At 42.2% G+C, this 27746-nt stretch overlaps 1 protein-coding gene across 2 annotated transcripts in view; it reads left to right on the top strand.

Moving 5' to 3' along the window:
- The window catches only part of RASAL1 (RAS protein activator like 1), a 134906-nt gene extending 108590 nt beyond the window's left edge, over positions 1-26316 (top strand). Inside the window, exons 12-21 of one of the 2 annotated variants that reach the window (XM_073671938.1) lie at positions 8632-8744; positions 10389-10581; positions 10828-10965; positions 12764-12908; positions 16558-16730; positions 21580-21720; positions 25160-25295; positions 25382-25502; positions 25730-25800; positions 25892-26315. In XM_073671938.1, coding sequence (XP_073528039.1) covers positions 8632-8744; positions 10389-10581; positions 10828-10965; positions 12764-12908; positions 16558-16730; positions 21580-21720; positions 25160-25295; positions 25382-25502; positions 25730-25800; positions 25892-26013 — 1353 coding nt within the window. In that variant the 3' untranslated portion in view covers positions 26014-26315. Of the gene's footprint in view, positions 1-8631; positions 8745-10388; positions 10582-10827; positions 10966-12763; positions 12909-16557; positions 16731-21579; positions 21721-25159; positions 25296-25381; positions 25503-25729; positions 25801-25891 lie in introns of both variants that reach the window. The other variant, XM_073671948.1, reaches the window with a different exon arrangement.
- The last annotated feature ends 1430 nt before the right edge of the window (positions 26317-27746 follow it).

The following is a 27746-nucleotide window of genomic DNA, read 5'->3' as shown; positions in this document are numbered from 1 at the left end:
CTGGTGACTGTGGAGGCCAGGTCATCTGGCGTAGCACCCCATCACTCTCCTTCTTGGTCAAATAGCCCTTACACAGCCTGGAGGTGTGTTTGGGGTCATTGTCCTGTTTAAAAATAAATGATGGTCCAACTAAACGCAAACCAGATGGAATAGCATGCCGCTGCAAGATGCTGTGGTAGCCATGCTGGTTCAGTATGCCTTCAATTTTGAATAAATCCCCAACAGTGTCACCAGCAAAGCACCCCCACACCATCACACCTCCTCCTCCATGCTTCACGGTGGGAACCAGGCATGTAGAGTCCATCTGTTCACCTTTTCTGCGTCGCACAAAGACAAGGTAGTTGGAACCAAAGATCTCAAATTTGGACTCATCAGACCATAGCACAGATTTCCACTGGTCTAATGTCCATTCCTTGTGTTCTTTAGCCCAAACAAGTCTCTTCTGCTTGTTGCCTGTCCTTAGCAGTGGTTTCCTAGAAGCTATTTTACCATGAAGGCATGCTGCACAAAGTTTCCTCTTAACAGTTTTTGAAGAGATGTGTCTGCTGCTAGAACTCTGTGTGGCATTGACCTGGTCACTAATCTGAGCTGCTGTTAGCCTGCGATTTCTGAGGCTGGTGACTCGGATAAACTTATCCTCAGAAGCAGAGGTGACTCTTGGTCTTCCTTTCCTGGGGCGGTCCTCATGTGAGCCAGTTTCTTTGTAGCGCTTGATGGTTTTTGCAACTGCACTTGGGGACACTTTCAAAGTTTTCCCAATTTTTCGGACTGACTGACCTTAATTTCTTAAAGTAATGATGGCCACTCGTTTTTCTTTGCTTAGCTGCTTTTTTCTTGCCATAATACAAATTCTAACAGTCTAATCAGTAAGACTATCAGCTGTGTATCCACCAGACTTCTGCACAACACAACTGATGGTCCCAACCCCATTTATAAGGCAAGAAATCGCACTTATTAAACCTGACAGGGCACACCTGTGAAGTGAAAACCATTTCCGGTGACTACCTCTTGAAGCTCATCAAGAGAATGCCAAGAGTGTGCAAAGCAGTCATCAAAGCAAAAGGTGGCTAATTTGAAGAACCTAGAATATAAGACATATTTTCAGTTGTTTCACACTTTTTTGTTAAGTATATAATTCCACATGTGTTAATTCATAGTTTTGATGCCTTCAGTGTGAATGTATAATTTTCATAGTCATGAAAATACAGAAAAATCTTTAAATGAGAAGGTGTGTCCAAACTTTTGATCTGTACTGTATATATCCCATTCTGGTATGTATGTTCCCCAGCCTGGTATATATATCCCTCATCCTGATATACAGTACAGACCAAAAGTTTGGACACACCTTCTCATTTAAAGATTTTTCTGTATTTTCATGACTTTGAAAATTGTACATTCACACTGAAGGCATCAAAACTATGAATTAACACATGTGGAATTATATACTTAACAAAAAAGTGTGAAACAACTGAAAATTTGTCTTATATTCTAGGTTCTTCAAAGTAGCCACCTTTTCCTTTGATGACTGCTTTGCACACTCTTGGCATTTTCTTGATGAGCTTCAAGAGGTAGTCACCAGAAATGGTCTTCCAACAATCTTGAAGGAGTTCCCAGAGATGCTTAGCACTTGTTGGCCCTTTTGCCTTCACTCTGCGGTCCACCTCACCCCAAACCATCTCGATTGGGTTCAGGTCTGGTGACTGTGGAGGCCAGGTAATCTGGCGTAGCACCCCATCACTCTCCTTCTTTGTCAAATAGCCCTTACACAGCCTGGAAGTGTGTTTGGGGTAATTCTCCTGTTGAAAAATAAATGATGGTCCAACTAAACGAAACCGGATGGAATAGCATGCCGCTTCAAGATGCTGTGGTTGCCATGCTGGTTCAAAATGCCTTCAATTTTGAATAAATCCCCAACAGTTTGACCAGCAAAGCACCCCCACACCATCACACCTCCTCCTCCATGCTTCACGGTGGGAACCAGGCATGTAGAGTCCATCTGTTCACCTTTTCTGCGTCGCACAAAGACACGGTGGTTGGAACCAAAGATTTCAAATTTGGACTCATCAGACCAAAGCACAGATTTCCACTGGTCTAATGTCCATTCCTTGTGTTCTTTAGCCCAAACTTGTCTCTTCTGCTTGTTGCCTGTCCTTAGCAGTGGTTTCCTAGCAGCTATTTTACCATGAAGGCCTGCTGCACAAAGTTTCCTCTTAACAGTTTTTGAAGAGATGTGTCTGCTGCTAGAACTCTGTGTGGCATTGACCTGGTCACTAATCTGAGCTGCTGTTAGCCTGCGATTTCTGAGGCTGGTGACTCGGATAAACTTATCCTCAGAAGCAGAGGTGACTCTTGGTCTTCCTTTCCTGGGGCGGTCCTCATGTGAGCCAGTTTTTTTGTAGCGCTTGATGGTTTTTGCAGCTGCACTTGGGGACACTTTCAAGGTTTTCCCAATTTTTCGGACTGACTGACCTTCATTTCTTAAAGCAATGATGGCCACTCGTTTTTCTTTACTTAGCTGCTTTTTTCTTGCCATAATACAAATTATAACACTATTCAGTAGGACTATCAGCTGTATATCCACCTGACTTCTGTACAACACAACTGATGGTCCCAACCCCATTAATAAGGCAAGAAATCCCACTTATTAAACCTGACAGGGCACACCTGTGAAGTGAAAACCATTTCCAATGACTACCTCTTGAAGCTCATCAAGAGAATGCCAAGAGTGTGCAAAGCAGTCATCAAAGCAAAAGGTGGCTACTTTAAAGAACCTAGAATATAAGACATATTTTCAGTTGTTTCACACTTTTTTGTTAAGTATATGATTCCACATGTGTTAATTCATAGTTTTGATGCCTTCAGTGTGAATGTACAATTTTCATAGTCATGAAAATACGGAAAAATCTTTAAATGAGAAGGTGTGTCCAAACTTTTGGTCTGTACTGTATATATATTGCCCGTTCTGCTGCTATTCTTTAATGATAGAAAAAAAATAAACCATTATACTCACCTTCCCTCTGCTCCCCCACCACAAGGCGTCCTCTTATGAAGCCGGCAGCTGACTTCAGCGTGCAAGTGACGGGAGCGTATGACATCACTGCCATGCAGCCCCAGTCACATGCACGCTGGCGTTAGCTGCTGGCCTCTGATTGGCCAGCAGCGTTTATTGCTGCTCAAGGACCCGACGGGTCTCTGCGTCGCAATACACTTCAGCTGAATGTGCTTTCGAGGATAGACATCTAGTTGAAGTTTGCGCTGTTGTCTGCAGGCCCTTCACCGCAGTTCTTACGCTCCTGGTGCACATATGCTGCACATTTCATGTGCATTGTTAAAGGTTAATTATGCAATGTTATCCACAAGATATTTTTTGTAGCATCTGCATGAGGTTTCTAGAAATCTCATCCACTTTACTGCTTCTGTAAAATGTAGCAGATTTTCTGTCTGCAAAAAGCAAGGTAAAGTTTCTATATATAAATAAAGTATTCAAGATGAAAAATTCAAATGTAAATTCTAAAGTTAAATTTTGGGGCTACTTGATGTAATTAAGAGAGAACCGCACAAGAAAGTTGAAAAGTGATCTTGTGCGCCAGCGCACAAGATCATTGCTGTACACTGAAAAAAGACCGGAGGAAGAAGTTCACCTTGTGTAAAAGATGGAGTGCGCATGCGCGGGATTTGGCCGCCGAAACTGCACGTCCCAGGGCACTGTAACATGCAGGGGAGGGGGGAAACATTGTAATTAACTTAGTAGGCGGGGATTTTTTGTGGATCCCGGGCCTGCAACCATCAGAAACTTGATTGAATAAAAAGAAAATTCACAGAAACAAGACCTCTATTATGAGGCATACAGGTAGGTATAGATTTACATTTCTATCACCTGTATGCCCATATTAGTAGGTCATATAAGTGCCAGGGGGCGACAGATTCCTTTTAAAATAACAAGATATATTGCAGAAAAGGCCACCAGCCGCACACCTTGGAATGCCGGCAGTCTTTTCTGCAAAATATCTCCTGTTGTTCTTGTGTGGTGTTTTGTGGACATTACTAAATAACCAACTCACTGAAGAGAGCTGGGAGGCAGCGCAAACATAGAGCAGTGCTGGGATGAGGCGCACTAACTTCTGCCTTACATACTGTATGTGCCAGATACTGCCAGTGCCGCTCGCCTGCTGCATCTTCAGCAACAGCCAGCAGCACACTGTCACTCCCAGAGACCGGAGCTCCTCTCTCACTATCAGCCATTCTGCCAGCTTCAATGAGGCACTTGTATGTTGTATAGTAAACAGCTTGCAAGCGTTCACTCCTTGCCTAGGAAACCAGCCATATCTGATGTGCCAACCTTGGCAACAAGCATAAAACTTTGGAATAGACAATCAATATCAAATCTGACTGGTGGAGTCTGAGTCGGTATAAAATGGACCAACTCCTAAAATATATAATAAATTGGTACAGTAGTACAATGCAGAATGTGCTGTAAATATTTTCCCAAGCATTTGGGAAAGTTATGAAATGTCCTATAAATGTCTGTTCTATTCCTGAGCTAAGGGTCTAGGCTCTAGCCGTGAAGTCGGGATTCAGAGTCAGGGAAATTGAGGAGTCGGAGTCGGTGGTTTGTCTGACTCCACAGCCCTGAATCACTCACTGTCACTGTGGCCACTGCCTCGTTCTGCAGACCAGCTCCTATCCAATTAATAAGTGTGTAACAGGGCTGAAAACCACTGAATGGTGGGGCTACCAGGCACTGATCTGATATCATGGGGACAGGTCATTATTATTATTATTATTTATTATTATAGCACCATTTATTCCATGGCGCTTTGCATGTGAGACATCAATATAAAAGTGGTGAAAACCCTTTTAATTTCTGATAACATAGCTTTAGTGTGTCAGAACTTTAAATTTGGCATTGGTCTAATTGCGTTTATGCAAATATAGAATATAATGTATCTCTTTATACTTTTTATGTCAATATAAGAAAATTTCAAGATCATATAAAAATGTTTTCTTGTTAGAGGGGCATACATGAAAAGCTATTTAGGACTTTATAAATATTTTTCCCATTCTAAATAATTTTTTTGCAGCAAAGAAAATATATTTTTATTGCCCTGCGTAAGGTGAACTCTACAGTCGTAGCACTTACAACTAACACACGGTTTAGTCAGCGTTGTGAGTGATGGAACTGGTCTAAGCCTGTGTGAATTGATAACTGCACTACAAACATTACACAATTGCACTATAAACATACTATAATCAGCAAAGTTTTCAGAATGTTGTCAAAGGTCTTCACTTCTATGGCCACCATTACTTATACTGTTCTTAAAGAAGCACTCCTCCCATCAAAGTTTTTAACCTCTTAATACGGGTGCATCTCACTAAATTAGAATATCATCAAAAAGTTCATTTATTTCAGTTCTTCAATACAAAAAGTGAAACTCATATATTATATAGAGTCATTACAAACAGAGTGATCTATTTCAAGTGTTTATTTCTGTTAATGTTGATGATTATGGATTTCATGAAATATTTAACAAAAAATTGACGTGGGGCTTCGCCCTATTTTTGTGTCCAGCCAGGTACAGCAGCGCAGGAGAATTCTCTCACGCTCACCGCATGCGCAGGAGAATTCTCCCACGCTGTCAGTGACGTGCATGAGGTGAGCTGAGTTCATTGGACATGAACTTGGCTCATCTGGATGCCGTCACAGCCAGACACTGAGGAGCGCAAGCATGCCTGCTCTTCTCAGTGTCTGCGGCATGGCAAGCTGGATGGCAGCTTTCGGCTGCGATCCAGCCTGTCATGTGAATGTAGCAGAGCTGGAGCCGTCCTGGGAACCATGGAAAGGTAAGGATCAGGTTGGTTTATTATTTTATTTTTATTGCAGGAGATCGTTGGCTTCAGCTGGAATAGGCGTGATGGTAAGTATGGTTTAATTTAGAACATTAAAGAATTGTGTGTTTATTTCAATTAAAGGACTTTATTCTGGGTGTTTGTGGTTTTTTTTAACTTTGACTATGGGGTTAGTAATGGGGGTGTCTTATAGACGCCTCTCCATTACTAACCTGGGTTTGATGTCAGCTGGCATTATAAGATGACATCAACCCCAGCCCATTACCCCACTGCCACCGCTACAGGGCAGTGGGAAGAGCGAGGCTAAGTGCCAGAATTGGCGCATCCTATGCATGCGCCATTTCTGGGGCGGCTGACGGCTGGTGTTTCTAGCCTGGGAGGGGGCCAATATTCATGGCACCCTTCCTGGGCTATTAATATCAGCCCCCAGCTGTCTGCCTTTGCTAGCTATGAAAATAGGGGGGACCCCACGTCATTTTTTTTTGGGGTCCCCCATTTTAATAGCTAGTAAAGGCTAGGTATTCAGCTGGGGGCTGATATTAGTAGCCTGGGAAGCTCCGTGGGTATTACCCTCTTCCCAGGCTTCAAAAATCTGCCCCAGCCGTCTGCTTAACCTCCGCTAGAGACTAAAATTACGGGGAACCCCACGCCAATTTTTTTTTTAATCCTTTATTTAACACTAAATGGCAAGTACAGTAATCAACACTATCACTGTACTTATTATATATGTGACTGACATGTTTCTATCTATCTAATCTATGTGTGATGCTCTATTCTTTCTGTTCTAAATTGTCTGGTACCGGTGTATGCTGCTGATGAATTGCCGGCCGGCTTTTTTAAAGAGACAAAAGCACTATTATTTTTTTTAAATAAATCCTTTATTTTAACACTAAATAACAAGTACAGTAACCAACACTGTCACTGTACTTATTATATATGTGACTGACATGTTTCTATCTATCTAATCTATGTGTGATGCTCTATTCTTTCTGTTCTAAATTGTCGGGTACCGGTGTATGCCGCTGATGAATTGCCGGCCGGCTTTTTTAAAGAGACGGGTGCATGAAAATCGGAGGGCACTAGTGTGTTCCAAGTGCCCTGCTATGTTTTTCATGCACCCTCCTATATACCCTGCCTGCCTGTCTGCCTATATATTCTGCCTGCCTGACTTTTAATTGAGCACCGTTCCCATCGATTTGGGCAATTTTTGGCCTTCTGCAGACCGCTGAGGGGGAACCACCAGAAAAATGCTCAAGTTTCCCATAGACTTACATTGGGCTCGTTGCTCGGGTCGAGCACCCGAGTATTCCAATGTGCTCGACCCGAGCTTCGAGCACCCGAGCATTTTAGTGCTCGCTCATCACTAATGTTCAATAAATGCACTCAATACTTGGTCGGGGCTCCTTTTTCATCAATTATTGCATCAATGCGGCATGGCATGGAGGCGATCAGTCTGTGGCACTGCGGAGGTGTTATGGAAGCCCAGGTTGCTTTGATAGCAGCCTTCAGCTCGTCTGCATTGTTGGGTCTGGTCTCTCATCTTCCTCTTGACAATACCCCATAGATTCTCTATGGGGTTAAGGTCAGGCGAGTTTGCTGGCCAATCAAGCACAGTGATACTGTGGTTTTTAAACCAGGTATTGGTACTTTTGGCAGTGTGGACAGGTGCCATGTCCTGCTGGAGAATAAAATTTCCATCTCCAAAAAGCTTGTTGGTAGAGGGAAGCATGAAGTGCTCTAAAATTTCCTGGTAGACGGCTGCGCTGACTTTGGTCTTGATAACACACAGTGTACCTACAGCAGGAGATGACATGGCTCCCCAAACCATCCCCGATTGTGGAAACTTCACACTAGACCTCAAGCAGCTTGGATTGTGTGCCTCTCCCTCTTCCTCCAGACTCAAATGAAAATTGGAACACTGGGACCTTGTGGAGTATGTCAATGACTGCCTTCTGGACATCTGTGAAGTCAGCAGTCTTCCCCATGATTGTAGAGCCTACTGAAAAAGACTAAGGGACCTTTATAAACGCGTAGGAAGCCTTTGCAGGTGTTTTTGTTAATTATTCTAATTTATTAAGATAATGACTTTTGTGTTTTCATTGGCTGTAAGCCATAATCATCAACATTAGCAGAATTAAACACGTGAAATAGATCACTCTGTTTGTAATGACTCTGTATAATATGAGTTTCACTTTTTGTATTGAAGAACTGAAATAAATTAACTTTTGATGATCTAATTTAGTGAGATGCACCTGTATATTGCAGTCATCATATTACATAGCACTGTGTAATTATAATTACTCATTTTGCCTTTCTACCCAGTTAATTCTTCTCTTTTCCATTAGGTCTATAACATCTCTTGATTAAAAACTGACTAGCTGAATCATTCTAAGTTCTATGTAGAAACAGGAGGTCAATTTTCCCTGCATGACTCATAAGTCACTGCAAAAGTGCCTGGCGGGGGAGAGAGAACAGCTGGGTCATGAGTTGAAGAGGGGAATGATTTCTGCAGTGACAAGAGATTTCCTGTTTCTACTTAGAGCAGAGAAAAGAGAAGAATTTAGTGGACCTGTCACTTGGCATAAATATGTAATTTTTTAACCTGGGCACTCCCAGTTAGCTAAAAAGACTAAAACTACATTTATACATAGGTAAGAGGGGGCTATGTGTCACGCAGGAGCAAAAAAGAAACCATGCCAATCTTATTAGAACAGCGGCAAAAAATAAAAGGTATATTCCTTCCATTTCATAAATGAGACCCATTGTCTACCATTCTTCCGCCAGATAGTGGGAATGCCATTTCTTCATGAAGTATTACGGCCTATTATTACTAAAATATTTGAGGAAAAGAAGTATGTTGAGCTAGATCCCTGCAAGATTGATCAGAACCGCAGTAGGTAAGAGACTTTACTATTTTGTTGCTATACATTAGAACTTCATACATGACATTCACGTGGACACGTATGACTGTATATTGAACAGTTTGATAAATTTGCTTTACCCGTTACATGTGGATGTAGGAATAATTAAGAAGTCTATAAATTGTTACTCTTAGTGGCAAGCGACATAATTCTAGTACATTTAATGATAGCACAGACTGTGAATAATGACTACTGTAACTTGCCATCTAAGTTTTTGCTATGACATTTTTAGTTCAGTTATTTGTCATTTAACTCTATTATTAACACAGGCCTGTCTCTGGGGCTATTATGATAATTTATTAGCTTTACCAAACCGTGCATGGTGTCCCATTTTCTCCCAAATGTCATTCTATCTTGTACTGTAGCTGATTTCTACTTTATGTTACAGCTGGAAAGTGGTAGTTACTAAATTCTCTGTCTAACTTGGACTTGGGTTCCCTTTAAGCATGGAAACCCGTCACCAGGTTTGTCCCATATGAGGTAAGGTCACCACCTTTCAGACCTCATATACAGCATTCCAATACTTTGTATATATGCCCACAATCCGACCTGCAAGACAAGAAAAAGAGCTTTTATAATACTCACCTACAAGGCGGTCAGGTCCGATGGGCATCGCTGTCTTAGTCCGGTGACTCCTCTCTTCTTGCATCGTGTGGATGACACATCCTACATCATCCACACCGTGTCCCCCAGGATCGCGCACCTGCACAGGCATACTTTTCTCTGCCCTGTCAAGGGAAGAGAAAAGTGCTGAAGTGCGCATGCGCTGGGAAAGGTCAGAGAGCCCTGGCGCATGCGCACTGCAGTACTTTACTCTGCCCTAAGAAGTACGCCTGCGCAGGAGCGTGATGCCGGGGACACCATGTGGATGATGTAGGATGCGTCATCCACATGAAGCACAAAAGGAGGATGGCATCGAAAGAAGAAGGGTGGCACCAGACCAAGACAGTGATGCCCATCATACCCGACTGTCCCGTAGGTGAGTATAAAGAAAGCTATTTTTCTTGTCTTGCAGCTCGGGTTGGGGGCATATATGCAGCATATGAGAATGCTGTATATCAGGGCTGAAAGGTGGTGGTCTCCTCTCATATGGGACAAATCTAGTGACAGGTTCCCTTTAACAGCTCCCATATTTGACTTCTCAGTACTTTTTTTTTTTTACTTTACAGTAACTGGACTTAATACAGATTTAGTTTTGTTACAAGATTGCTTTTAAGACTATTTATCTGTAGGGAAGATGGTGTCTCCGTGAGTCACTGTACAGTCTCCCAAGTGATGCTCCTATGGGGAAAATCTTAGTTATATAAATGCACAAATCCCTATAAATTTGAGGCATATTGATATACTAAATGGGGCCATAAATCTCATTGGTCCCAAATTATGGATCTGTATTGTATGAGCCTGAGCCTTCCATTTATTGATGATGTAGCAGAGACCAGTTCTGTAAAATGAAATCAGTAATTGAAGCCATATTTTCTGGACCACAATTTTGACACTCAGTGGCTCTGAATCGTGGCAAGCTTATACATATAATCGCTGCTTATGAAATCTAAAAAAAAAACTGCTGCATTGTCTCCTGGAATATGTTCACCTTCACAATTTCTTGCCACTTCTTTGCAGACGTATTTCCTTTAAAGGTTCAGTTTCAGAGCAGCAGATACGCGAGAGCAGTGTCGAATCTCTGAGGGGTTACCTGAGGGACATAATTGATGCCATCCTGGGTTCAGGTGAACAGTGCCCACCAGGCATGCGCCTTTGCTTCAAGCAGCTACATAAGCGGGTCGAGGAACGCTTTCCAGGACCAGCCAACCAGGTGAGAAAGACTACAGAATTTCAGCATTACATAACTACATAGTTAGTCATTCTCAACCACACTGTTAGACTATGGATTATCATCTATAAAGTAACTAAGAATGGAATTTAACTTTTGCAGTGATTCCATTCCATGTAGGTAGAAAGTCCCCTTGTATGATGGAAATACATGTAATATAATGGAGTGTAGTGGGTGGTAGGACAATGTATTGGATTCTATGTGATAATATTCTCTTCTTATTACCAGGATGTGAAGTATGCAGCTATCAGTGGTTTCCTTTTCTTGCGCTTTTTTGCACCTGCTATCCTCACTCCTAAGTTATTCCACTTACGGGAGCATCACGCTGATCCGCGCACTGCCCGCACTTTACTCCTGCTCGCTAAGGTATCCCTTACATGAAGTGAGCACAGGGTTCTCTTGTGATTGTTGTAGGCTTGTTTGCATTGCATGCTTTGTGCATTATTTATTATCACTAATGTTTGTCATTTACGCTCACTATAGATACCAGTGTGTATTTTTCTTCTTCTAAAGTAAGAATGTAAGCACATTAAAGGATTAAACCCTAAAGGACAACATCTGTCTGTAAATCATTTTACGGTAGGGTTTTATTCTCTCTCCGAATGAGATTTCCCACGATTTGAAAGGCACTCTTTCTCTTAGAACCCAAGAACTAAACCACAAATTAATTTTGAGGCACAAGATTTACTACATAAAATTGATAAAAAAGCAGTTCCCATTATATTGGTGCTGTACTCAAAGCTTAGTTACACCATCAGATATTTAGTTTGCATGCCCTACAATAAAAACCTTCTGGGCTAAGATTTAAGGGAATCTGTGCCCAGGTTCTTTCTAGCTATTATGAGAGCAGCATGATGTAGGGGAAGAGACCCTACCGAGTATCTTCGGCGTACTCGTATATTATGTTCGAGTCCCTGTGTCTGCATGATTTGTGGCTGTTTGACAGCCCCAACACATGTAGTGATTGCATGTTTGTTAGGTAACCCTCACATGTGTTGAGGCTAGCAACCGTTGATCATGCAGACGCAGGGACTCGAACATAATATACTAGAACACCGAACATACTTGGTAAGCACCCGAGCATGCTCGGTTACCAGCACACTTGCTCATCACTAATTTACAGCAATTAAATCAGTTATTTTCATCAAAATGACAGCAAGGAGCCCACTAAGTGATACATCTCTGGAATCAGGTTCTCTGCCCCTACATCGAGCTGCTCTCAGATGGGGTAGTAAACCTGGTGACAGATTCCCTTTAAGAAATCATCAGTTTATGCTTGGCTATATCAATCAATCTCAATCCAAAGATGACCCTTCTCAACTTTGATACATCACATTTGTACTTTAACCCATTTCCTTTAATTCTGTACTTTATTTATGCAGCTAAAATGTTGATCCCCATACATTGGTAGAGTCAGGAAGCACCTATAGAACTACAATGGATCAACAAATTAAACTTGATAATGTCCTATGAAAAATGCAGATGGACCCAAGAGTAACGAAAACAAAACCAATCAAACCAAACAGTTAATAAAAAAAAATTAAATTGGAACCATTCAGTATCACAATACATAGCATGCTGCAGAATGAGTTACCAGTGAAAACTGTCAGGTGTCATATCCTTTAGAAACGTTGCCCCTTGGATCCCGGTCAGACTCCTCTCACCCAGCCAAACCAGATCTCACACTTTGCACTGATGAGGGGCAGTATCCTGAAACACAGTGTCTGCAAATTGAAATTCCGGTTTGGCTTTTATCCTAAGTCATGTGACAAGGCTCATTAAAGGGTCGATATTGATTTTTAGAATTGCTACTTCCTATAGGTGGCACTAGAGTTCTAGTCCTCTTCCTCTCTGAAGAGACAATTTGCATATTTAATATCCCTTAGTAAAAACACATACCAGTGTATGAAAAATATAGGTATTGTATTTAAGCTATGTTCTCAGCATCCAGTACAAAAGGAAATAGCTTACTGTATAGTGAGTATAGTTTTTTTGTCTTTAAAGTATGCATCTTATAAGATGGCATATATTAGAGAAAAATGTCATGAGTTTCGATAGAAGGTATAGAAGGCTCTGACCTGATGTGAACAAAGCTTTTTTGATATCTTGCCAGTTATAGCTATTGTATTAGTAATGTCTAATATTAACATGTACTGTCTTTCAGGCAGTACAGAGCATTGGAAATCTTGGGCAGCAGCTCGGTCATGGAAAAGAACAGTGGATGTCTCCTTTACATCCGCTTATCCAACAGAGCGTTGGGCGCTTGCGGGACTACTTGGACAAACTTATAGACATGGAGAGTGATGTTGGTATGTGGCATTAAGGTTATTGTCTCTTTATGGAGACATGAATTAATAGTCCATATGATATCATTATATTCCTCTTTCATCCTACCATTTATCCTTACCTTCCCACCTATTTCACATAATACATAAAGGAAATGTGTTCTTGCTTTTGTGTACAGTAAATGTGTTTGCACTTTGCATGACAAGTGCAGCATTCACTGTCCTCATTGGTGATGTTTGAACGGCATAAGGCCAGTGATTGGCTGCAGTGGTCACATGAGTGGTTTATGTGACATTGTCACTAGTGGAGCAGTGGGGGATTTAAGAAATGGTAATTTTTTATTCAATACCATTTCCTGCTTTTGGTACGACTCCTGTAATGGGAATCTGTCAGCAGGTTTTTGCTACTTCATCTGAAAGCAGCATAATGTAGGGAAAGAGAAGCTGAATCCAACGATGTATCACTGAATTTACAGCCGTTCTGATACAATCAGAGCATTTAGATTTAGAATGAAGCAGAGCTGAGGAAGCTAGCCCCGCCCACACTAGGCTCTCTGCGTACAAAGTCCATAGACAGTGAGGTGCTTATTTGCTGGCCTAGTCCAGCAATGTTAATCTCTTAGTGATAAATCCTTCACAGTTAGTAAACAACAGCAAGTGTTTGACAAGTGAAACATCTCTGAATTCTGTGTTTCAGCCTCTATCTCCTGCTGTCTTCAGATTACATAGCAAAAACATGCTGATAGATTCCCTTTAAAGTGAATCTGTCAATAGGATCAACCCTCCTAAGCCATCTATATGGGCTTGTAGGTCAGAGAAAAATAATTCAAATTATACAGTTAGGTCCATATATATTTGGACAGAGACAACATTTTTCTAATTTTGGTTCTAGACATTACCACAATGAATTTTAAACAAAACAATTCAGATGCAGTTGAAGTTCAGACTTTGAGCTTTCATTTGAGGGTATCCACATTAAAATTGGATGAAGGGTTTAGGAGTTTCAGCTCCTTAACATGTGCCACCCTGTTTTTAAAGGGACCAAAAGTAATTGGACAGATTAAATAATTGTAAATAAAATGTTCATTTCTAGTACTTGGTTGAAAACCCTTTGTTGGCAATGACTGCCTGAAGTCTTGAACTCATGGACATCACCAGACGCTGTGTTTCCTCCTTTTTGATGCTCTGCCAGGCCTTCACTGTGGTGGTTTTCAGTTGCTGTTTGTTTGTGGGCCTTTCTGTCTGAAGTTTAGTCTTTAACAAGTGAAATGCATGCTCAATTGGGTTGAGATCAGGTGACTGACTTGTCCATTCAAGAATATTCCACTTCTTTGCTTTAATAAACTCCTGGGTTGCTTTGGCTTTATGTTTTGGGTCATTGTCCATCTGTAGTATGAAACGATGACCAATCAGTTTGGCTGCATTTGGCTGGATCTGAGCACACAGTATGGCTCTGAATACATCAGAATTCATTCGGCTGCTTCTGTCCTGTGTCACATCATCAATAAACACTAGTGACCCAGTGCCACTGGCAGCCATGCATGCCCAAGCCATTACACTGCCTCCGCCGTGTTTTACAGATGATGTGGTATGCTTTGGATCATGAGCTGTACCACGCCTTCGCCATACTTTTCTTTTTCCATCATTCTGGTAGAGGTTGATCTTGGTTTCATCTGTCCAAAGAATGTTCTACCAGAACTTTGCTGGCTTTTTTAGATGTTTTTTAGCAAAGTCCAGTCTAGCCTTTTTATTCTTGATGCTTATGAGTGGCTTGCACCGTGCAGTGAACCCTCTGTATTTACTTTCATGCAGTCTTCTCTTTATGGTAGATTTGGATATTGATACGCCTACCTCCTGGAGAGTGTTGTTCACTTGGTTGGCTGTTGTGAAGGGGTTTCTCTTCACCATGGAGATTATTCTGCGATCATCCACCACTGTTGTCTTCCGTGGGCGCTCAGGTCTTTTTGCATTGATGAGTTCACCAGTGCTTTCTTTCTTTCTCAGGATGTACCAAACTGTAGATTTTGCCACTCCTAATATTGTAGCAATTTCTCGGATGTTTTTTTTTCTGTTTTGCAGCTTAAGGATGGCTTGTTTCACCTGCATGGAGAGCTCCTTTGACCGCATGTTTACTTCACAGCAAAACCTTCCAAATGCAAGCACCACACCTCAAATCAACTCCAGGCCTTGTATCTGCTTAATTGAGAATGAAATAACAAAGGGATTGCCCACACCTGTCCATGAAATAGCCTTGGAGTCAATTGTCCAATTACTTTTGGTCCCTTTAAAAACAGGGTGGCACATGTTAAGGAGCTGAAACTCCTAAACCCTTCATCCAATTTTAATGTGGATACCCTCAAATGAAAGCTGAAAGTCTGAACTTCAACTGCATCTGAATTGTTTTGTTTAAAATTCATTGTGATAATGTCTAGAACCAAAATTAGAAAAATGTTGCCTCTGTCCAAATATATATGGACCTAACTGTATCTGTGATCCGATGTCTTATTCCAGAGGAATCCACATTTTTCTCAATATGTAAATGAGCTGTTAAGATCTATGGGCTGGACACAGACCTCCTTGATAATCTGCCTCCAGAGCCTGTATGAAATAATAGGGGGAGTTACCAGTGTGCGACATGTAATGACTGACAGTCTGCTCTCCTGATCTACATGTCTCAGACTGCTAACTCCCCCTTTCATTTAAAATAAGCTCTGGAGGCAGATTCTCAGGGAGATCTCTGTATCGCTGTTACATCTGTCAGACACCACAGGCTCAAAAACGCTACTTCAGACAGATTTGGCTCAAGCCACTCTGTCGGTAGATTCCAGAGAAACCCAAGCCTTTACCCTTTAACCCCTGTACAGGGATCAGCTCTTACAATGGGGTTCACTGGATTGCTTCGACAGAAGAGCGGATTTCTGGAGGAGCGAACCAGGGGCAAGAGCGGTCATCAAGCGGGGTCAATACCAAGAAGTCACATCAGAGACAAAATCAGAAGGCAGGCGGGTGATCAAAATACAAGCTGAGGTCGGACAACAGGATATACAAAATAGCACACAGGAGCGTAATATCAGAGTTACCAGTTCTAGCTGAACTAAATAACTGGCAGCTAGAGACTGTCTGCAGGGGTTTATATGGAAGGGATCACCGCCCATGGCTCCGAGCAGAGAGCTAATTACATACCAGCTCACTGCAGAAAAACATTGGTGGACAGGAAAGGGACAACTAGTCTCAGAAATGTAAAAGTTGAACTTCCACATGCTGTTGATGTCCAGCAATAACTGTGGTATTTGTGTGGCGCCATCTAGTGACCATGACAAGGGTTGGAGCAGTATGTTCAGACATGGATGTGACATAACAGCTCTTTTACATATTGAGAAAAACGTGATTTTTTTTAGAATAAGACATCGGATTGTAGTTATCATGGTATCATGCTCATATACAAGGCTTAAAAGGGTTGATCCTACTGACAGATTCTATTTAAGAAGCATATTTTCAATGCTCAGCTATAATACTGCTGAATGTATGAGCTCTTCTAACACTAAAGTTATCAGTTCATACTGTTCTCCTACTAGAGATGCTTCTTACCTTTCATACCTTTTTTAACATTTTAGTATCTCAAGAATTACCATTAAATTCATTTCACAAGTGTTCTATTTCTCATCTTTTGTAGAGTGTGGGCATACATCTCGTACACTATTTCACCCATCAGTCACTATTAAGGAAGGCTTCCTGCACAAACGAAAAGCTGAAGCTGTGAATTTGGTTACACGTTTTACATTCAAGAAAAGATACTTTTGGCTGAGCAGCCAGACTTTATCCTACTCCAAATCCCCAGATTGGCAGGTAAGTGGGCTTTTAGGCACCAAGTTCTGGTTGAAGTTATGCTCATGTAGTGAGAACCATATACAGTATATGCCTGGTATAGATTGTACCAGCTAGTTGAAGCTAGAGGAGATTTTGTGCCTTCTTTTATAAGACGTCCATGACCATAGGTAATCAGGTGTGGAGACAATATTAGAAATTGGAATCTACGTTGATTGAATATCTGAAGTCAAGTCAATCACATGAAATAACAGACAATCTAGTCTTAGTGTATAAAATAAAACAAGTGAGTTGTACAAAAATTTTTACTCAACAGCTAACAATATGAAGCCACCCCAGTAGTCCCTACTAGTCCAGCAGCGTTGACGTCCTGAACATCACTCACATGACCACTTCAGACATATTGGCCTCATTTAGTTATTAAGTGAAAAGACTAATGATTAAGGGGGGATAACACCAGAAACGCATTGATTGCCTGGTCGATCTTTTGACCATTGAGTCATGAATGTTGAAATCACCTCATAGCCTTGCTTTGTTATCCTTTTAACCCTCACTTTTGGATCTGAATTCATTCACTAATAAAAGAATAAGTCTTAATCCAAGGAGATGGATTCCTTCTCTAAGCCGTCCTTATATCTGTACAGTATGTGACCACTGAGGCCAGTGATAGGATGCAGCGGTCACATGAGTAATGTACATGACGTCATCCCTGCAAGACTAGTGGCGGGAAACATATGGCAGGATATAAAGAGCGTCACGGTGGTAACTCGCATGCGTTCCCGCCGCCGTGCTACTCACTGTGTTTGCAGCTCTGCTTATCCTCATCTCTGACCGCTGCACTGAGTCCATGCAGCAATTCCAACTTTGCTGCATATCTCTGAAGTCGCCACATGGCTATAGGGTGGCGCGGACAGATTCTGCAGGAATTTAACCCTGCTGCGTCCTGCAGGGTTTGGATTTCCAAGCCAATCGCCAACCAGCAGGTGCTATATCAGACAGCACCACCCTCCACACCTTGCCTGAGCTTAGGTTCCAGTTTGCTGTTAACATCCATTTCCCAGCCAAGGTGTTTTGTTGTTTATATCTTCCGTTACTGACCTGGCTTGTCTACTCATCTGTTCTGATCTCTCCGTTCCTGACCCCGGCTTTGTGAACCTGTGCTGCCTGCCTTGACCCCGGACCGCCTGACTATGCTTCTGTCTCTCTCACCTGTACCTCATACCCTAGTCTCTGATTCCCCAGTCAGCTGCTGCAATCCCAGGGACTGCCCTGTAGTGGTACTAAGTGTCTACCAGCGGCCCTGCCTATCCTCACCATCAGAGACTCTGGTGAATACTCGGTAGAAACGTAGTCATGCCCCACCAGGGTAAGTTCGATCCGTGGCACAGAGGGTTCACACGCATTATCGTTGCAGTAAGCCGCAAGCTCCACCTCCTGCTATAGAGCTGATGCAGTAGGAGCAAGCCAAACTCTTTGTACAAGAGCGTCAGCGAAGGTATCGTGACAGCATGTGTATGTACTGTGGTGGCAAAGCCCATTATGTTCGTCAGTGTGCAGTAAAGCCCAGAGAACCCCCGCTTCTAGGGTGGGTCGGAGAGGTGACCCTAGGTAAAAGAGATTGCTCTCCAAAACTGGTGACCAAATTACCTTGTCCTGGCAGGAGAGGTCCCTCTCCACAGCTGCCCATCTGGATTCTGGCTCTGCGGGAAACTTCATCCGTCTGGATATGGTCCGTCGACTTCAGCTGGATCATCCCCTGTCTATTGCCTCCATTGAAGGACAACTCCTGGCAGAACCTATTCATTATATCACGCTGCTAGTCACCCAGCAGATCGGAACGCAGCATTCCGAAAACATTTTTCTACGTGCTACTTAAGGCTTCCCAACGTTTGCATTGACATTCGCCGATTGTTGACTGGTCCACTGGCTAGGTGCTTCAGTGGGGATCATATTGTGTTACCAACTACCTTGCCAACACCGCCCCCAAGATTTCATTTTCCTTGCCTTCGGGTCTTTCCTCTCTACCCTGTGGCTGGTTGTTTCCTCTGATTCAGAGGAGGAACCACAACACATCCCTAACCCGGCTAAGGTTGGGGCAACGACTGCTGTCCTTCAAAGAGACATTCCTCTGGGTAAAACCTTTCTTTCTTCAGCAAGGAGGAGGAGAAGTCTGTCCGGGAGACACAAATCCGAGCTGGTCGGCCATGTGGCAAGTCCTCCAGAAACATGCCTGCTGGGTCCCTTCTGCCTCTGTCGGTTACCCCTGTCCCTGTGGTTCTCACAGCTGTGTTTGAAGGGAAGGACTTTGGCTCTGAAGAGAGTTTTGGGGGGTCTGCCAAGAACATCTGCGCCCCTGCCATTCTTGAGAAGAGTCTCTGTCGGTCTGGACGAAAAAGTGGGAGGCGTAAGGGGGGGTACTGACACGGTGGAAACTCGCATGCATTACCGCCGCAGTGCTACTCACTGCATTCACCGCTCAGCTTATCCTCATGTCTGACCACTTTGTTGAGTCCATGCAGCACTTCCAACTCTGCTGCAGATCACTGATGTCTCTACATGGTCATAGGGTGGCGTGGCTAGATCCTGAAGGAATTTAACCCTGCTTTGTCCTGCAGGGTTTGAATTCCCCAGCCTATCACCAACCAGTAAGTGCTATTTCAGGCAGTGTCGCCCTCCACACCTTGCTTAAATCATGCCCTATGTAGAACTTAATAGTAAATCCTACATTGGGCCATCACATATGGAGCTGACTTAGGAACTGAACGCGTATCATGCATGGCAGATGCTGGCTGTATTATGCAACTGGCATCTGCCTGTAACAATAGCAACTGGAGCAAGCTCAGATCGCTGCTGTTTAAAGGAGATATCCGGGACTTTGTTAAAAAAAAAAAAAAAATGCCTGAATACTAAAGGGCAGGTAGTTGCCTATGCCCGGCGCAGTTCTTCCCAGGCACAGAGTGGTCACAGATCGCTCCTGCCGGCACTTTAGCTGCCTCTGCTGACGTCATGTCGACAGAGCAGCAGCGTCTTTTCCGCGCAGAATCAGAATGATGTCGGCAGTCCCTCCCTGTCAACAAAGCAGAGCGCAAAAGAAACTGCTGCTATGTCGACGTGATGTCAGCATATGCAGCTGGATCATCAGCAGGAGGCGTCTGTGACTGCTCTGTGCCGGGAAAGAACGGGGCCGTGCACAACAGGCAGGTAGGTAGCATCCTTCATTGATATTCATCACCATACTTTATGAAAAGCGATTAAAGGGAATCTGTCACCACTTTGGAGTTAGTTATCAGACCTCTACTATGGGCATACAGGGAAAAGTAAATCTATACATACCTGTAGAGGTCTGATTGCAGAGAAATGTAGTTTTATCTCCTTGGCTTTTCACAGGCTTGGCGTCCCCCGGACGCCAAGCTATCCCCGCCCATCTGCTTATTATTCCACCAATTCCGCGCCTAGGTACACGTTTACCATATTTACCCCCCTCCCCGCACGTCACAGGGACCTGTGACGTGCTTTTTTTTCCCTGACCTCCCGGCGAATGCGCAAAGTGCGGCTCACAAGGAGCGCGCTTTGTTTCCTCCCGGGCCCGTTTGGCTGAGCACAGTGCCACGGTGCTCTATTGCGCAGGCGCCGGGGTGTCACAGTGGACTGTGGACTCCCCAGCCAAACAGGCCCGGGAGGAAACAAAGCACACTCCCTGTGAGCCGCACTTTGCGCATGCGCCGGGAGGTCAGTGAAAAAAGCGCACATCACAGGGACGTGTACATAGGCGGGGAATTGGTGGAATAATAAGCAGATGGGCGGGGATAGCTTGGCGTTCGGGGGACTTCTGCACAACACAACTGATGGTCCCAACCCCATTTATAAGGCAAGAAATCCCACTTATTAAACCTGACAGGGCACACCTGTGAAGTGAAAAGCATTTCCGGTGACTACGTCTTGAAGCTCATCAAGAGAATGCCAAGAGTGTGCAAAGCAGTCATCAAAGCAAAAGGTGGTTAATTTGAAGAACCTAGAATATAAGACATATTTTCAGTTGTTTCACACTTTTTTGTTAAGTATATAATTCCACATGTGTTAATTCATAGTTTTGATGCCTTCAGTGTGAATGTACAATTTTCATAGTCATGAAAATACAGAAAAATCTTTAAATGAGAAGGTGTGTCCAAACTTTTGGTCTGTACTGTAAATCCATGCAACCAGCATGGATTTATAGTAGTGTGACCAAGTTAGTTAAAAAAAGAAAAAAGAAAGAATAAGAATGGTAAAAAATAAAGGTTATACTCACCTTCCGATGTCCTCCCGGTGTTTTCTCCGCTCCATCCGGTGTCTTGGACGGCTCGCGGTGGTGTGAAGGACCTGCGGTGACGTCATTGAGTCATGTGTCAGGTCACATGACTCAATGACGTCATGGCAGGTCCTTCACAACACCGCGACCCATGCAGCCGACCAGACGGAGCGGAGAAAACACCGGGAGGACATCAGAAGGTGAGTATAATCTTTATTTTTTATTTTAAATTCTTTTTTTAACAGGTTCTATGGTACCTGGGTCTGGAGGAGAGTCTCATCTTCTGCAAACCTGGGTACCATCCGCAGATAGAAACGCATAATATCCGTGTGTACAAATGTACTGACCCTGATAATATGCGTTTCAATGCAAGTCAGTTACGCTGCGTGTCCGCAAAATTAATGGAAATGCTGCGTATTTTTCCGCAATGATAATCCGCAGCGGAAATTAAAAAACGCTTAAAAAACGCACTTATTACCAAGTGTTTTTTAAGCGTTTTCGCTGCGGAAATTCCGCAGCCTGAAACAGCTTTGTCCTACCAGCTGTAATTATTGCTTACTGCAATTTCTTTCCTTTTTGCAGGTCCGTTCCTCCATACCAGTACATCGGATCTGTGCTGTAGAACGGGTAGATGAAAATGCATTTCAGCAGCCAAACATGATGCAGATCATTACCCAGGATAGTGAAGCACAGGGAGGCCATATCATGTACATACAATGCAAGGTATGAATCTGGGCTATATTTTCCAATTCATGTTAACTGTACAAAAATTGACACAAAGTGTGTATAATACAAAACGAGTTGTGGTCAACATTAATGGAACCCTTGATTGTTTATTATAAAAGGCCCAAAGTCACAGTTCTTCACAGCATTCACGCTGGTGTAAAAACTTTGAAAAGTCATAAAATTTAGGTGCAACTCAGAGTAGTGCCAAAATTTTGCGACTTTTGGCATTTTCAGGCCGGTCTTTTCCAGCTCTGCCACAATGCGGCTAGCTGGGACAGGACAAGGTATGGCAGGGGCATGATGCCACAGCTTGTCTAATTCATGAGCTGTCAAGTTCCGTACATCAGAAATCTCACTCCAGTACCTGACTGTAGTGAGATATCTCACATAGCGGACAGAAGCACACACCACTCATCAGACACTCCAGATTAATGAAGAGGTGTGCACTTCTTTATCAATCAGAAACATCTGACTCCACCATGCCCCCTAAATCAAGACCGCCATGAATCGGGCCCTAAATCTTCCGAATTAAGAGGATATGTGCAAACAAGTATTATTGGAATATTTTACCAGCATGTCCAAATACATTCAACAAAAAAGTTGACCTGTCATCATACTGTAGAGGCAGTCTTCAAAAAATAATGAAGAAACATGTTATATGATATGGACAGGGTTAAAGAAGCCCTTTCGCAATACTTGGCTGTACAACCTCTGGTGAAACTGACGTCCTCTAACCGCTTCTTTTTTTTTTTAGCCATCTTTGAGCTTCTTGCAACGGTCTGCTTGTAGCTTCTTCCATTATAATTCTCTCACGCTCTTGAATGTTTGCTGAGTACTTTTTCCCCAGATTTCAGCTCTCTCCAAACATTTTCAATTGCATAGATATCAGGACTTATTGATGGACAGTTTATATAGCCCATCTTTTCCTTCTTAACTCTTTTTGTGTATTTTGGATGTGTACTTTGGGTCATTATCCTGCTGTAGGACGCATTTTTTTTAATTTAAGCCTATCTTTCACTTTAGAGCATATTTTACTCTCTAATTCTCTGATGGTCTCCCAATTTAATTGTTCCTGCCAGATCATGTGCACACAGTTTTTTTTAGGAGTTTTTTTTATCGAATCCTCTCCATAATCCTACTTAAAAAACTCCTCAAAAACTCTGGGAAAACTCTTCCAATTCATTTCTTTGGGACAGCTACTTTAATATTAATATGAGGAGGTATTTATAGATTTCTGAAGAGGTTTTGAGGAACGTCGTTTGGTGGAAAATAAAAATGCATGTCACTTCTTTCAAGCAGATCCTGAAGGAAAACTCTCCAAATTAGGCACTAATCAAAAGGCAGCAAAGAATGTTTCAGGAAAAAAACTCTTCCAAAAACTCCCCATAGAAAGAGTTGTTTCTGCTTGAAAAAATATTGTAGCTTTGTAACGCCTCAAAAAACTCAGTGTACACATAGCCTAAGATGTTCAAGGCCTTCAGTTCCAGAGGTAGCACAGGAGCCCCACAACATTATAGATCCTCCACCTTGTTTCACAGTAGGTAGGCAGCACTTTTCTTTATAAGCTTGATTTTCGTCTAAAACATAGTGCTGGCATGCACCTTTTTTTATATTACTTACTTTATGCATTGGAATCCTCGTTGGCTTTCAACCATAGAGCCCAGTGTTGTTTGTGTGGGGCGTATGGTGTGTGTTGAAACCATCAAATCAGAGGTCTCTAGCTCCCCCTGAAATTCTTTGGTTGTTGTACGTGGTTTTTTTTGCCACATTTAGAATCAACTTTTAAAGGGTTCTCTCTTTAATTTTCCTCTTTCCACTAAATCCTAGAAAGTTCTTGACTGTTTCATGAACCTTACAGTAATAACTTCTGAAACATTAAGATGTATATTAAAGAACAGTTACCAGCTTTTGATTTGTTTGTATATGTTATGAGTTTTACACTTATTAGATGCTTCATGTTTGCTGACACTAACTTACACGTCACACCTCTCTGTGGTGCTTGAGACTATTTTTTTTTTCGTGGTTCACAAGGCATTTTCAGATTTTTGCCACTTTACATTGGTTCCCTTCCCTAAGCTAGATATGAAATACGGTACATATTACAGTAGGGTGATATTCACTATTACCTAGGACCACATTTTATCAAACCCTATGAAAATTAAATGCGATATGTCACTTCGTACAGTCTCATCTAAGGTCAGTAATTTTTAAACATTTCATATTACAAGTTATGTTATACGAGTAACTGTTTATTGATACACATCTTGATATCCCAGAGGTTAATACTGTGAATGAATATATGATTCTATGAATTTTTATCAGCGTACACATACCCATTATTGTTGTTGGGTTTTGATTAGACTTTCTGTTCCACGAGTAGCAAATGTCTTGATAAGCCTTCTAATTGAAGATCTAACTCCAAGATCTTTGGAGATAGTTCTTGCACCCTTTTGACTGCTTGTGCTTGGTGATAATAGCATTTCTGGTCTGCTCAGACAGTTCTCTTTATCTTTGTAATTATGAACAAGGAACGGAGTAAAACTGGCCTCTTTAAGCAACAAACCATCACTCATAGGCTGTAAAGACATGTGAGAACTGACAAGGTGGGGGCAGGTGAGGTCAATTCCAAATTAATCATAGATTAGGCCGCATTCTCACATCGGTGTTTTGCAATCCAAGTATGGACCGCAATGCACAAACTATCCACAATTCTCCTGACCTAAACTCAACATTATCATATTGGCTTATGAGGCTGTCGAGTGTGGGTTAGCAGACCTGTGGCCAGTCTGTGCATTGCGAAAACATGGAGGTGTGCTTCCGGCCTCAGGGTATGTGTATATTTTAAGTATTTGCAGAAGAAATTTCTGCACCAAAATGCTGCAGTTTACAATACCAGCAAAGTGAATGAGATTTCTGAAATCTCAGGCACACGTTGCTTATCTTTTCCTTGCAGATTTGAACCATTTTTAAATCTGCAGCATGTAAATTCTTTCATCGTCTGGTAAGAATAATCACCTGTTCAAATTAATAAGCCAAAAAAAACATAAAAGCGCAAGTAGTTCACACAGTGTTTTTCTTGTCAAGAGATGCATTTTTGGTGCAGAAATTTCTGCTGCAAATACTTAATGTGTGCACATGCCATTTGTCTGATTTTGTCCTTTGTTTGAAACTGAACAAAGGGTGCCCTTTATTGTGTCCTGACATAGTTTTCGTTTTTAACAGTCCGGTTTTATGTGATATTTTTGTGTCCAGTGATTTTCTGTATCAAACATAGAATTTATGTATATCCAAGTAGCTTCACTAAATACTTTATTCAGGCAGATATCTCATGGCTTACTAAATATTCAGGGGTACCAATAATGTTGACCACAACTGTAGTTTATCAGATTGGATGAGACAAATTAAATATTGTTTATCATTTATTCTGCACACACAGAATGTAAATGACCTGAATCAATGGCTCTCTGCACTGCGTAAAGTCAGCTTATGTAACCAGCGCTTGTTGCCAACCTATCACCCTGGGGCCTATCGTAACGCACACTGGACATGCTGCCTGCAAAACGAACGTACAGGTAGTAAACGTATATACAGTTTAACATACTTGAATCTATTGCAGGTTCATAGTTTACACTTAGGTTGTACGTTGCCTGTTTTACAGTTCGTGGCTGCAGTCGTACACATTTGGCTGTAACTCTGGGGGACTGGAGCGATCCTTTGGATCCTGATGCCGAGGCTCAGGTTCTATATCGACATCTCCTGTCTGTAAAGGACATTCTCAGGTCTGCAAATACATCTTCTCTTCTGTTCTAAACAAAGCTTGGGTTTACTTTCATGTCAGCAATTGTTCATGCATGGTTTAATAATGCATGGTCTTCTATTATATAACTTAACTATCTGTAAAATAATAGTAATAATAATAGTAAAATAGACCAAATATTTTTCCAAGCCTAACACTTTCCGTGCTGTCTGAGAAACCTTTGATCTTTTGATTGCTTTTCTACATTAGGAATAAGTATTTGGAAGGGGCACAATGTGCAGCTGGGGGAAAGCCAGACTCTATAGGTCACAACGACAAAGGTTCAGTATCATCTCTGTGATTATCCTGTTACTTCAAAATAGCATCCAATGAGTAATGTACCTCTGTATCTCTCTCATTTGTCCCACTCAGGTTCCACACCACCTTCCCCAGGTAGACGGTTACTCACGGTGATTGAGGACTTACAAAAAGCGCACCAGGCCTTTGAGAGGAGAGAGCGAGAGGACATGCCTAATCACGGTCAATGTACCTAGAACCAGGGGCATAACTATACTGGGTGCAGAGGTTGCCCTGGAGCCTTGGGGGGGCATAAGTTCCTTTTGGACCATTGGAGAAGACAAATTTTATTAAAGACCCTTAGTAGTTGGAGGCCCTGTTGGAGATTTGCACTGGGGCTTACAAGCTTCAAGTTACATTACTACCTTGACCACAGTTCATTATAACCTGGGTCTATCTCTGAGTCCTTTTTATTGCTGATATCACTTGGCCAAGTTTCAGATTTTTGTATTTTTTTTTTTTTTTTGAGGTTCCTGATTCCGAACAATAAAATGAAAAAAAAAAAAATCAAACGATGCAGAAATTTTGCCCTGTGTTATGTGTATTCTATCTCAAGAGAGGACCACAAAGTCAGAACTAATTTGCTTTCTTGGTAAAAATGGAAGTGAATTTGTCAGCAGTTTTGAGCGTTGTCCCTGTAGGCCTGAGTCGGGCATGTTTTAAATACCATCATTTATCATTGTGTGACCAGCACTTTGCCACAACATAGTTTTCTTTCTAGAGATTGTAGTATACACGTCACCTGCACTTCCCGGTGAGGGGTTTTATCTGCACTTGTCAGCTACACAAATGGCATCAATCCTGTCAGCAGTTACCATAGCAAAGGAAGTCCAGCAATGCTAAGGAATTAATTCTGGGGTTCTGGTACTGTGTCAATAAGGTTGTAGAGTACATTATTTATGCTAGTGCAAAAATTCTCTGTTATTTCTTCTTTAAGCTTTGCTTTTATTCAAGACGCATATTTTTCACAGTATAGGAATGTCTCTTTGAAGGACAGCAGTCGTTGCCCCAACCTTAGCCGGGTTAGGGATGTGTTGTGGTTCCTCCTCTGAATCAGAGGAAACAACCAGCCACAGGGTAGAGAGGAAAGGCCCGAAGGCAAGTTTACAGTTCGTGGCTGCAGTCGTACACATTTGGCTGTAACTCTGGGGGACTGGAGCGATCCTTTGGATCCTGATGCCGAGGCTCAGGTTCTATATTGACATCTCCTGTCTGTAAAGGACATTCTCAGGTCTGCAAATACATCTTCTCTTCTGTTCTAAACAAAGCTTGGGTTTACTTTCATGTACAGCTGTGAGAACCACAGGGACAGGGGTAACCGACAGAGGCAGAAGGGACCCAGCAGGCATGTTTCTGGAGGACTTGCCACATGGCCGACCAGCTCGGATTTGTGTCTCCCGGACAGACTTCTCCTCCTCCTTGCTGAACAAAAAAAACATAAAAGCGCATTTTATCAGTCATTTTATTAAGTCATTTTATCCAGACAACTAACCATGAAAGTACTAACCATGATTTTCAGATTAGAAAAACATGGATACTTGTTTCCAGAAAAGCATTGCACCTTTCCATGGCTATTGTTGAGTATGCGTATTGTAGCTCTGCTTCATTGAAGTGAATGAGACTGAGCTGCAGTACCACACGCAACAGGTATGGCCCTGTTTCACTAAGTTCAAACGAGCATATAAAAAAAAAATCATCTGCTTTTCATTCAGAAAAGAAAGATGATTTTTCATCTGCATTGTCATCCGTAAGGGACCAAATACAATGTATCCGTAAAAATCGAATGCTATATGGATGATCCATACTCTATAGGATCCAATATTTTTTCTGCCCACCCCTAGACTTGAATAGGTGAATTTCATCTGAAATATGGAAGAGACTAGTGCATGTTGCGAAAATTTTCGTTTGAACAGCCCAATTGAATAACATT

This window comes from Phyllobates terribilis, unplaced genomic scaffold (assembly GCF_046119375.1).
Source record: "Phyllobates terribilis strain yellow unplaced genomic scaffold, ASM4611937v1 Scaffold_1__5_contigs__length_1240528914, whole genome shotgun sequence".
Lineage (NCBI taxonomy): Eukaryota > Metazoa > Chordata > Amphibia > Anura > Dendrobatidae > Phyllobates > Phyllobates terribilis.
Note: the sequence above shows the minus strand (reverse complement) of the source record. Positions and strands in the feature narration are given on the sequence as shown.